This window comes from Mauremys mutica, chromosome 14 (assembly GCF_020497125.1).
Source record: "Mauremys mutica isolate MM-2020 ecotype Southern chromosome 14, ASM2049712v1, whole genome shotgun sequence".
Lineage (NCBI taxonomy): Eukaryota > Metazoa > Chordata > Testudines > Geoemydidae > Mauremys > Mauremys mutica.
The window spans coordinates 16,976,647-16,989,342 of NC_059085.1; the positions used below are offsets into that span (position 1 = coordinate 16,976,647).

Below are 12,696 nucleotides of genomic sequence, written 5' to 3' on the forward strand. Positions count from 1 at the left end.
CCAGCCCTGCCCTAAACTTTTCCCTGCCCCATTCAGGGCAATGTACTCCCTTGAGGCACACAGATGGAGCAGTCCCTGCTTCTCCTGAGTGCATGGACTGTTACTGTCAGGGCCGGCTCCAGACCCCAGCGCGCCAAGCGCGCGCTTGGGGCAGCATTTTGCCAGCCGGGTGGCAGGCGGCTCCGGCGGACCTTCCGCAGTCATGCCTGCGGGAGGTCCACTGGAGCCGCGGGACCAGCGCGCCCTCCGCAGGCACGTCTGCAAGAGGTCCCCCGGAGCCGCGGGACCGGCGACCGGCAGCGCACCCCCTGTGGCATGCCGCCCTGCTTGGGGCGGCCAAATTCCTAGAGCCGCCCCTGGTTACTGTCCTTGGCACTTGAGCTGGGGATGGCGAGGAACAAGCTCCTTGCATCCAAATCCTTTTCCCTTGTTCGCAGTTCACACTAGCTCCTTTATGAAGAGGTCAGTAATGTGATGTGTTTCACCATTGCTAGGTAAGACTACAAGGCAGGAAAGATAAGGGGGTTCTTGGTTTTGAGATAGAAAAGTTGGAACAGACTGAGGATATCTAGATGCCAAGCTAATTTGTCTTCATATTCCTGGGGGGATAGTATATGGAGCAACCATTTTGGAAGTTCTAAAAATAGTGCCACAGTACAGAAACAGCGTACCTGTTTCAAAAGCTTACAATCTAGGGAGGAACTCTGAGATTGTGTGTCCAGGAAAGATAATTATCCCTTTCAAACCTAGAAATCAGAGGTAAGACCATAACCTTCCACTGAAGGAAGCCTACAGTTACCCAGGGAAAGTTAGTGAGAAGCATTAACGGTAAGATTGCTATATCAGAAGAGCGACTTAAGAATTTACCTTGCTGTGTTACCTGCAATGTAATGAAAATTCAGCCCAATTTGCTGCAGCTACTGCAGCAAAGCAAATCTTTAAAATATCTTTAGTGTTATGTTACCTGCTTTAACTCATTCCTACCACCATTTGTCGGCACGATCAAACTCACCATGTCCATGTCCCAACAATAATAGTACTTTCTAGAGTACAAACAATAGGCACAGAGTGTTTCTTAAATGTCATTAATATGAACAAAGACACAATATGTACATTGATATACCACAATACATCTCATGGTGCTTTATAAACAGTCCTTAAAAGGAACACTAAAATCTAAAAAGTAAAAGTCTCATTGAGCTGGCTAGAAAACAAATGTCATTAGACCAGGCTAAAACACCCCAAACAATATCTAAATACTGGACCAAAACAAAAAATGGAGATCGTTCCAGAACGGAGTTGTTCCACAACTCAAGATTTAACATATAAAGGTTTTCTCTTATGCCTGTTTGAGGGGGCCACACAACAAATGCAGGGGTTGCCATTAAAATGGGTCATTTTACCTTAGTGCTGTCTTAGATAACTACAATGAATTCCTGTCCTAAGTACACAAAAACGTTGCAGTATCTAATATGCCACTATGTAGTAAATATTGGAAAGGACTGATTTTTTTTTTTTTTTTTTTTTTAGGGACAACCACTTTATGATCTTTTCATTAAGACAATGCTTTTCGATACAAAATTTTAGATTTTTCATGTTTTGTAATCTTGACTTATGGAGTAATGTTACTAGACTTAATAATAAAACAAGTGCGCAGGAAGGGGTACAGGAGAGGAGGAAAGAGATACTAGCAATGGAAGCTGTGTAGAATGTTTTGATAAATGTTTAGGTAATAAGTTAAATAGAAGTAAAAAAGTAGTGCCTTCAATACAGTGCTGCAGTACAGGCTATAAAAGAGGAGCCAGACCAAAGGTTCATAGAAAGCATTCTAACACGGTTCAGGCCAATACGTGTATATCTAGACAAACAACACCCATCCTGACCATATCTGGACCTTTTCTGACAAGTTACTGGCAATTGTATCCATATTGTACAGTTGTACCATAAAATGGAGAAGTGTTAACACAGTTAAGAAAGAGAGAGAGAGAGAGAGCTGGACTAAATTCCTCCTTTTATATTATCTGTGGAACAGTTTACTGATTCCAATGAATTGTAAAGGCACAACCCATTGAAGGCATTGGGACTGCATGCATGTCACAGAGGGTTTTATCTGAAGACAAAAGTTTAACCCAGGGTTAAAGTGACCTGCAGAATCTCTATCACAGGTGAGGATGCATCAGAAGGAAAGCACCCAGCTTCACTTTCAGATCCCAGTGTGATTTTTGGAGGGAAGGCAGTCCAATAAAACATCTTTTAAACTCATTTAACATGGAAATAGTTGAGACAACAGCCACAGAACTATAGACATGCCACGTCTCAGAGTTACATTTGAAATCAAAATGGCACTTTTAACTTGTGTGCCTGAGTGTCTCCATGTAAAGCATTCTGAGTTCTGAAGATGAAAAAAATGCTTAATGTGCTAGTATTATTAATCATTCACATTTTCACTGAAACTCTTGAGCAGAGGTCCTTGACAAAACTATTTCTTCCCATTCCACATATGCTTAATGGGTACAATGAAATGGGATAAATTTGAGGAAAAACCTTTGGAAACGTACAAGGGTCTGCATCTCATTAAAAAAATTTACATAGACATTTATTCTCCAAGTGAAACCAAGTTTCTTAGGGCACATTGGAGATAGCAAATGGAGTCTTAGTCATACACATTTAGTTTCAAAGTTATGTTACTACTCACAGAGAGAAATCAATGTATAGTATATTAAAAACAATCATTGCAGCCCTTTAAATGGTCAGATAGTTTAGCTTTGAATCCATTCGAGCTAATGGAGGCTTTAATGGCTTCTGACAGATTGTTCCATTGATCAAGGGATGTATGAAAAGCACTGCCTACCAAACTCCGCTTTGATTTTAAGAAAACTGAATGTTAATGATAAACAAAAGTATATTGTACACATTTTCATTGGAATAACTCTGTCTGACCTGTTCACAGAACCAGTGAAATAAAGGATAATTGGAATACTATACACCTGACTTTATTCTTTCATTCTGTAATCAAGCGGAGTAATCAGACCAAGATTGTTGGCATGGAGGCAAGTATTTGACGATATGAGAAAAAGAGCTAATTTGAGGGCAAAATTCTGACTTGTGCCACATACAATTGTAATGAAATCAATGGGGTCTCATAAGCCGTAAGTCAGGACAAAATTTTGTCTTTATGTGATATGAACGATGAGTGGTGTCTCCATGCCAATGAGAGATAAATCTTAGATGATGCAATTTATATTTGGTAGGACTTCAAGTCACATGTGAACTGCTCTTCTCCATACTAAACTGCTGGCACTTTGATGTAACAAGCTAATCAGGTATTTCTGTAGCCTTAACAAATACAGCCTCTGCAAGTGTATGCATTATTTTCTCTTATTTAATGAATGGCCTGAAATGTGCTGGCTTATTCTGAGAAGAAGAATGGGTATGTAAATTAAATTTTTATCTCAGTTTCAGTGGCAGAGTTTCCATTGCATTGCGCCAGGTCAATGGCATTACACCAGCATATCTGAGAGGAGAATTATGCCCATTGTTAGTCTCATAGCCTCGTCCATTTGCATTGTTTGTGGTGGATTTTTTATTCTTTTTTTGCCTTTTTTGTTTTTATTATGGCTTTTGAATCCCCAAATCTGTCCTACGCATTGCAGTAATCTTGCATGATCTGAAAGGTCATCTTGCTAAGTAAAACTAGTACATTACCAATTAAAATATCCACTATTTCATTATGATAATAAAGAGAACTGATTTGGATAGTTATGTGGCAGGCTACACATCCTTGAGATTTTCCATTTGGTAATTATTCATAGCATTCTTATTTACATTTTAGACATTCTCACTCTCTTGTAAAGCTCAGCGCGTAAGAATGGTGACTTTAAAATCTACTATACTGGTGTTAATGTTTTGCATTTACTTAAACTTTTAATGAGGGGAAGAACCTGCAGGATGAAATAGTTTCATAGGCCATAATGTGAATAAAGCATTATGAAATAATTTCTGATCTACATGGTATAACACCTGTAGTTTTCTATTGACCACCTTAAAATTGGCCATCATCTTTCATCCCCTAACTAGTGACACAATATTGATTAAAATGCATAGCCAATGGATTTTGACTACACTTGTGGTTCCTTATGAAAAATGTTCAAGAGACCAAAAAACCATGCTCAGCCAAGTTATTGACTATAGACAAAACATTAGTGCAGGAAAGAAAGAGTTAATACACTGCCAATCCTTCTGGGAATCAGGTTCCACAGCATATTCAAATCACCTGACACTGACGATGTGCTCCCCAAAATACGTCCCCCAAACCACCTGTACTCATAGAATGGTGCTTTCAAGGTAGAAAGCATTTTATACATCACATGAGATCCAACCCACCAGTTCCTTACCTTGTTGTTCTGTACCTTCCCTTATCTCTGTTTTCGATGTCATATTCTAAACTACTTGCCCATGAAGGTACATATACTAAGACATAGACTAAATATATCTTGCCTTTGACAGCCTGATGCCAAAGCTGACTTCAGCTTTGCAGAGTGTTGTGGGACAACTGACATGAGGGAACAAAACTGTGGGCAGAGAATAATAGTCAGTTAATATAACTTCCCAACACTTTTATGTCATGCGCACAATGCCTGTTATAGGGGTGTGTACTATGCCTAACATATATGTATTGGCTCTCTATCTTCTGCCAAAATGTTCCTTCTATCAGTATAAAACTGTGTATCAATTTTTTTTTAATAAAAAGCCCCTGCCTGGAGCATTTCATTTGTATTGCTTCCATGTTTAGTCAGTAGCTTTTGTAAAATTGATGAATATTGTCTAAAGGCAAGTGCAGACAGGCAAACAGATCTGTATCTTCTGTAATCCATTTAGCCTGACACACACATGCAAGGGAACTATTTTACCTCAATTCTTTCAGGGCTGATGAAAAGTAAATGTAAGCACAGTCATGAACTTCACCATTTGAAAAGAATCACTGAATCCACCGTTGAAAGCTAATTTATGCTTTTCCCCTGAAACAGTCTGACCTCGGTCCTCATGTATCTAGAGTATCTAGAGTCAGTAAACAATTGCTATACATAGAACATCCATTAGAGGCCTATGTTAAGAATGTTTCGTAGTGCATCCAAAATGGTAATGTGTTACCTAATGCTGCAATGTTAATGGATGTGCTAGAGGATCATTTCAAGAGGACCTCAGTCATAATTATTCAAATGAAAAAAAGCAATTTTCTAAACCATTTTCTTATTAATGTCTAGTAATATCTTGACCAAGGTAACAAGTGTACTGAGTGCTCCTTTTTCTTGTCTGATTATTTACCTGTAACTGTGTTCTTCTGAGTGCTACAATGTGCTCTGGACAGTTCCAATCAGCTTTGCTAATTCATGGTTGCCCATCATGAGCACTGGGAAAATGGAGGGCTGTATTCGGATTTTACAGTGCTGTAACTCCAATGAGTTCAATGGAATTACTCGCATTTACAATGATATAAGTGAAATTGGAAGCAGAAATAGATAATTTAATCCGATCTGAGCCACCATTAGGTGTCCGAGTCTCAATATCTTGCTAGTGAACCGTAGGCCTTGTCTATACTGGGAATGTCCCCCAATTACAGGCACCAGTGTAGCTGCACCAGTGCAGACTCCTAGATTTTCACGGATTTATACCTGCACCATTGCAAACTGTGGCACAGAGCAGGTGTATCTGCCTGCACTAGAGGCTTGGACTGATGCAGCTAGTACTTTGGCTTCAATCCCCAGCCTAAGCAAGGCCTTAGACTTATGTATTTTTAAAAATTCTATTATAAGCTGCCACCAGTCTTCTAAAAAAAGAAAAGACATTAGTGGCCTTTGAATACTGAAGTAAATTATTATTTGCCAATATTTTTTACTAGTTATGCTTTCACGTGAGCCACAGTCTACAACATTGAAGTGTCTTCTCTCATTATGGTGGTCAAATTCATTTCACCACTGCAATTCCCATAGTTTCTACCTGTGCTTAATTAAACAAAAATTAATCAAAGTAGCAACAGCAAAAACAAACAACTCCTTACCCCCCCCAAAAAAATGTTAACTCCTTTCCAAAGGAATATCTGTCTGCATGAGAAACCACCTTTTCTGAAGCAGAATCCCCACAACTTCAACTAGTTCATCTTTAAGTGATTTCCAAAGCAAACAGTATTTAGTGTGGCACTAATCCAAATGTATGCAGTTTACCCAATGGTACAGCCAAGCCTTAACTAGAGCAGAAAAAAAGCTGTGCTCATGAAATAGCATTCTTTTCAAGTCCTAAGAAAACGGACACAGGGGATATCAGTTAAACGGTGTGTACCGGGATCAAGATCCTAATCCAATCAAATCTAATTTAAGTACAATAGCTACTTCTTTAAGGGTGTCTTACCTTTTTTTAAGGGTGGCTGATGGCCAGAGCAACAGTCCCAGAAATGTAGTGAATATACCATATACGCAGGGCAGTCTACACTACAAACTTTTGCCAGCACAGCTATATTGGCCAGGAATGTGAAGAGATGTGATCCCTGACTGACATACCTGTGCTGGCAAAAGTTCCTAATGTAGATGCAGTTATACTGCAAAACAGTGCTTCTGTTGGTATAATTATTTTGACTTGGAATAAGCTATACTGGCAAAGACACAACTGCTATGAGCTGAGTCTACAGTCAGAGCAGTTTCCCAGTATAGTATACTGGTATAGCTATCCTGGCAAAGTGCACCTAGTGTAGAGTTGGCCTCACTATGATTTTAAATAGAATAATGCCCTTCTTAGTAGCAATGTCAAGCAATGAATGTTACACGTTTTGGTTATATGACTTCAGGAAATAAACCAGTTTAATTTAGAATACAATTTAAATTAAAGAAAATTAACACTCTTTTATTCAGGATAGTCCTGTATAGTCCAGCATGGAATTGCTGGCTTTTCTGGAATATTATTTCAAAACAGATCACAAACAACCTTACTTTTAAGTTCTCATATTTTGATGCTTAGTCCTCTTTTTGTGTGGCAATCACTAAAACAGTAGCTAAGAACCATAATCCAGTTACAAAGGGCATAAAAAGGGTAAAAAGCATATATCTGCATTCAGAGAAGACATAAAATAACTCATATGATTTAAGGATAAGAGAATTTGAGAGATTTATTCCATTTTGACTACGTTTCTTTCAAAAGGATGAAAAGTGGAGCACTGGTCATTTTAAACTGGGAGCACATCTTCTAGTGCTCCATCTACTCAAGCGGAGTTTGCAGGTTAGCAATGACTTCTTCAAGATCATATGGCAGAGGCATACTGGGATCGTCATCCTTCCAGAAGGGATGGCACTTTGGCTTTTGCTCTTCTGGCAAACTCATTGCAAGTTGGCATTGGCATCTGAAAAAAAAAAGATGAACAAAGAATTACTTTTAAGAGAAGGAATGTCAAGAAACCAAACTCCCAGAAAGGTATATTCGTCCATTAAGATAAACAAACAAAGAGTGAGAGAGAGAACAAATCTGTGGACAAAATGGGTTGTTCACTTACAGAGAAGCAGACGTGTTTTCTGTTGTAAGCTTTGTGTTATCTACAGGGATTTCTTAGAAAGCCAATCGGAGAGAAAATTCAGTTTGCGTACCTTTTTATGGTGAATTATTTTTTCATTATCTCAGCTGTTATTTAAAGTACATGATTAAACTATTATCAGATTTAAATGTTTGTGGGTTTTCAGTGTATTACTAGACTATTGAGAAAGATTAAACTGAATTTACTGCATTAAGGTCGGGGGATAGATTAAACAATATTACAGAAGCAGGATTGGCTTTGTAGATTCTAGAGATTTACAAGTGTATAAGCCTCCTTTGCTCTGAAAAAAGCAATGTAAAAAGGGAAAATTGTATAAAGATATATGCAAATGGAAGCTAATAACAATTTCCACTGATGGATAGGTAGGCAAAACTTCAATAAAATTAAATTAAGATGTTAGTGTATGTTAGTCCCCAGAGAAAACTTTTAAATTACAGTGTTTTTTATTAAATGGATTATTCATCAATACTAGTGAAGTCTAATTATAATATGCAGCTAAATTGCAGCCCAGCACAGGAAAGTTTTATGAGTAGCAACAGTCACATCTCTTAAGATTAGTTTGTAATACAGGCTGCCACTTATTTGCACTGCATTAGAAAATTTGTAACAATTCAGTGACTTTTTTTATTTACCATTTGCTGATTAACTAACTAATGTCTGTAAAGCATTATGATGATGAAAAGTGCCAAGTACTATTACTTCATATGTACAGGAGATTAATTCATTTCTTTACAAGAAACATCAGATCACATAGATAGAATTTAACTGTTTTATCCCCAGTAAGAAATATACAAAATTATATTTTGTATGCAAAATATAAATAGAAGTCTTTAATTATTTAAAAAATATAAAATGAAATTTATTTTTAAGTGCCTTTATACCACTCAGGTATTTTTCAGCTCTGCAAAATGAACAAGATCAACTCATATAACTTCCTGGCCCCCTCTCGAGGACTTCTGGAAGAGAATGTTCCCAAATGAAAGATGTCTTCTTCTCTTGGGAATTATTAATGGCAGTGTAATACCCATGAGAAAACATACTTCAACTTTACACCCATGTTGGTGTGCGGTTAATTGCGGCATCCTGTGCACTCAATCCATCGTACATTATACTACAAGGACAGTATTAACACATAACATTCCAATATATCTTCAGCTCTCCACATCAGCCCCTGATAATAGCATCTGTTAACATGCACTAAGTACTATTATGTAGCACATCACTTCATAAATAATAAGATTAGCCGACCTCAGGGCCTTGAGAAGAGTAATGTGTTTAAATGTTCTCATTATTTATTTAAAACAAGAATTAAAGGAACAGAAGCTACTTGTGACAATCCTCTTAGCATAAATATTAAACTGTTTGCATTGATAAGCTGCACTGTACAGAATAACAGAGGATTTGTTTTGCAGGCTGCTTTATAACAGTTGTTAGAGCAAATGCAGTTTAGTGTATGAGTTCTGAGAGGTACTTAACTGATTGTGCCATCATGTTCTGAAGACATTTTCCAAATTATATAAAGGAACAGGAGAAAATTAATATGCAAGAGAAGCTGAACCTAATTAAAGCATAACTCTGTAAGGCTTTTAAAATCTTGCTTTATTTTCGGTCTCGGCACAAAATAACATGCTCAATTTGCTGGGTAGTATAAGATATTCCAGTGTAAGCATTTCAATCTAAAAGTGGATAAATTAAACCGTGTAGAGATTATTACAGCTGACACATCAAGAGGCTCTGCTAGTAAAGATTGCCAGGCATATTATGTGCTTTAGCAAAAGTCAATTTATTAATAACAATCACTTTAAATTCTTTGGGAGGGAACATGCATCACCTTTCAATGCCTGTGTAGCCGTAGTGTATATTCTTAACCTTCAGAGCCTCCCTATGTAATTTATTTCCTACCAACTTTTTCCTCACATTTGAATTTTGGGCATCAGTGGTCACTTTAAATATACCAATAGTTACCAAAGTTGCTGTCATTTGGGCAGCCCAGGAGTGGCAGTGCAAGCTGCTCCATTGCTCCTCTAGCAGAGATAGTCTGAGAGGTCACCTCACCACATGGTATACTTTGCTGAGCACATGCCTCATTACATGACAGTCATGCACTTGGGAACCTTGAGCCATATTATATTCTACATGAGGGATTGATGTCAGTGACCATCCACAAGAGTCTTCCTGATTCACAAGTCTGAGGCCAGAAGTGCAACTGAGAAGGGAGAGAAATGGCCAGTGCCAGCATCCCAACATTTCCATGCCCTCCACACCATATCTACCCAGTCTGGGGCTCCTCTGAAAGTCACAGATGAGTGCACTCTGATCACTTCTTCTACTTGTTCTGTTCACCTATTTTAATGTCACTTTTCTAGTGAGAGAAGTTGCGAATGGTAAACATATACATTATGTATATCACCTATTTTCAACCAGGGTTTTTGGCCCTCGGTCAGGCCCCACTGACTTATATGGGAATTACACAAGTAAAAAGGTGGCAGGATTAGGTCCTTCGAAATCACTGCTAAAGACGATGCTGTGCCTGGCAACACTCATCGTACCATAAACAACTTGGGTGATGCTGTTATCACATGAAGTAGCATCCACAACACTGAAATAGGCCATCTGATTATGTACCCCCTTTTTGATGTGAAAAGGAGTCAGTAGCCTTTTGGTAGTAATATTTTTAGTCCTAACTTTAATACATTTCCCCACAATTGTAAAGGGTATTGTCCCAGGTCTGGTCTTTGATACTATAACAGAGTGACAGACCTGAGCCACCTGCATAGGGGCACAGGTATCCAAAGGCATTGAACCTCTCATAAAAATATATAGTGGAATTACTGCTAAGCCACATTAACTCCTCACAGGATATAAAAATGTCTCCTCCCAGAGGCAGGAGGAATTAGGATCTACAACAGAGGAGGTGCTGTTGGGGAAACCCTAGGAACACCCAAACTTGGTGGGGAGTAAAAAGCTTAGGCTGAGGATTATATTTGGTGGTTGAAATTTGAGTAACCAAAAAAGGCCAACCCCTCAAAAGAGAGTAAGTTGGAACAATATGTATTGCATGTAGCAGGCTGGGAATGTCATGGGTTCATAGATAGGATGAGTGAGACGCTGAACTAGGCCATCCCTGCGGAATGACCTCACTGCACATTAAGCGACGGGGGGGGGCGCGGGGGGCTGTTATCTGGCTCGTTCAAAAAGGTGTGTACCCCTTTAAGGGCTAGAGAGCCAAGGAGGTGCTTTTGACTGCAGCGGCAGAGCAGGTCAGCCTGGGGATGCGGATTCATCCCGCCCCTCCCCCCCAGGTGACTGGAAGAGATGGGGTGGGGGGGACAGGGACTATATAGGTACATGCTGGTGCAGAAAAAGCCCTCTTTTATCTAGACCAGGCAGAGCTACTGAATCTTGGATTCTTTCGTATCCTGCTCACAGAAGGCTGACTGACCAACAGCTGCAGCATATTTCCAACACATCAGCTTAGCGCCAGAGTGGCCCTCCAGCCCATTGGTAATAAAAATCCACCAAACAGGAAAAGGGACATTTTAAAATATAAATGACTAGTACCTATAAACGTGTGGTAGGTGTCCACGTTTCCAAAGCCTCACCTTCCCCAGGCCCTCACCAATACCACCAAAACCATCCCAGTTTCAATTACAATGTCCATTTGGAAGTAGCAGTTGATTACAATTCACTGTGCACTGATCTACATTCTCATTACCTCTCTCCCACCATATTCAACTAGTTTTGATCCTGACTATGGGCATACAATAGGAAATCTCTTTTGCTTATTAATATTACCAACTAATTTTCCTTTCATAACAATTCAATTAAACAAGAATATACAATTTTTATAAGAGTTGTTTGTTTCACCGAGATGGTGGCTAATCTCACTATGGGCAAGTACAAATTCACTAAAACAGATATTTCCCTAGTTATCATCTCTAGGATTGCACTTACATTTTGATGATCAGGATGTCAGCTACATTAGAGGACACTGATCATGATGCTAAAATTAACCACTTTAGCTAAAGTGTGTGTTAATTATGGGTATGCAAGCAGTCAATAAAAGGTTAATGCAAAAGTCAAAGGATAAATTTATTTCAGTATTGCATCATTCCACAGACTAAATGACTAACATTATACTTCGTGTTTTTAATCGATAGATTTTACAGTAATGTGCTAGCCATTGATTTTAGAAACAGTATTCTTTCTTTCCCCTAAGTTTTGCAGCGAATAAGGAATAAGTATCAATATTCTTACATACTCTTATTTCAGGCAAATACTTTTCTGTTCAAGTATGCGGACTAGGATCACATGCAGAAAAATGTGGGTGCTATGGAAGTATGTGATTAATGCAGTTGCGGAATTGTGAGATATGACTCCTGGCTTCTCGTAACACATTTATCTACCCCACAGAAGTGTAGGCACTTAGAGTGGTTCACCCTGCACAGGGTAACTAGAATGGGGAGAGGGCACAGTGAGTCTATTCCCTGCCTCCCCGCCCACAGGAGGTAGCCCTAATTTGGTTGACTTTGCTCAGGAGTGCAAACAGTGGTGGGGACCAGATAGGGGTTGGTGAGGCAAAACGGTGGGCAAGGTGATGGCCTTGTCTCCACTACGTACCAATAAGTGCAAAAGGGGATAATTGAGGGGGACACGTACTACTCTGGAGGCATTATGCTTTATACGGGAGCTAATACCCCCGCCCCCCATCCATCATTGCCAGAGCAGTAAGTATTCACTCAAACACTCCAGAGAATTGCAGAGTTATACCTGGATCCTTAATGCTGAAAAGTGCTTTAAGATGCACAGATTGAAAGCCTTATTATTAGTTATTATCTCTATTGCTCTCTCTAGAAACACTAAAGCCACCCCTTTATCACACGTAGAAATGGAAAATATTGGGCACCACAGTGTGCTCTGTTGGTGATACACTGGGCTAAAGATATTGTCTAATAAAAACATAAAACAAATAAAACATGGAGATATACCTATCTCATAGAACTGTGCTTCTATAAAACAGTGGCACAGGTAAAAGGTCAATAAGACCGTTTCCAAGCAAAAGGACACCAAACTGCAAGGGCCTGTTTTTGAATTCAATAAGAGCTGCAGGTACTCAGCAC

The 12,696-nt window shown here is 39.1% G+C and overlaps 1 protein-coding gene across 1 annotated transcript in view; it reads right to left on the minus strand.

The window, feature by feature from the left end:
* Window positions 1–6,869: 6,869 nt before the first annotated feature.
* The window catches only part of FTO (FTO alpha-ketoglutarate dependent dioxygenase), a 335,884-nt gene continuing 330,057 nt past the window's right edge, over window positions 6,870–12,696 (minus strand). The window contains exon 9 of the mRNA XM_044987017.1: window positions 6,870–7,387. Coding sequence (XP_044842952.1) covers window positions 7,246–7,387 — 142 coding nt within the window. The 3' untranslated portion in view covers window positions 6,870–7,245. The remainder of the gene's footprint in view (window positions 7,388–12,696) is intronic.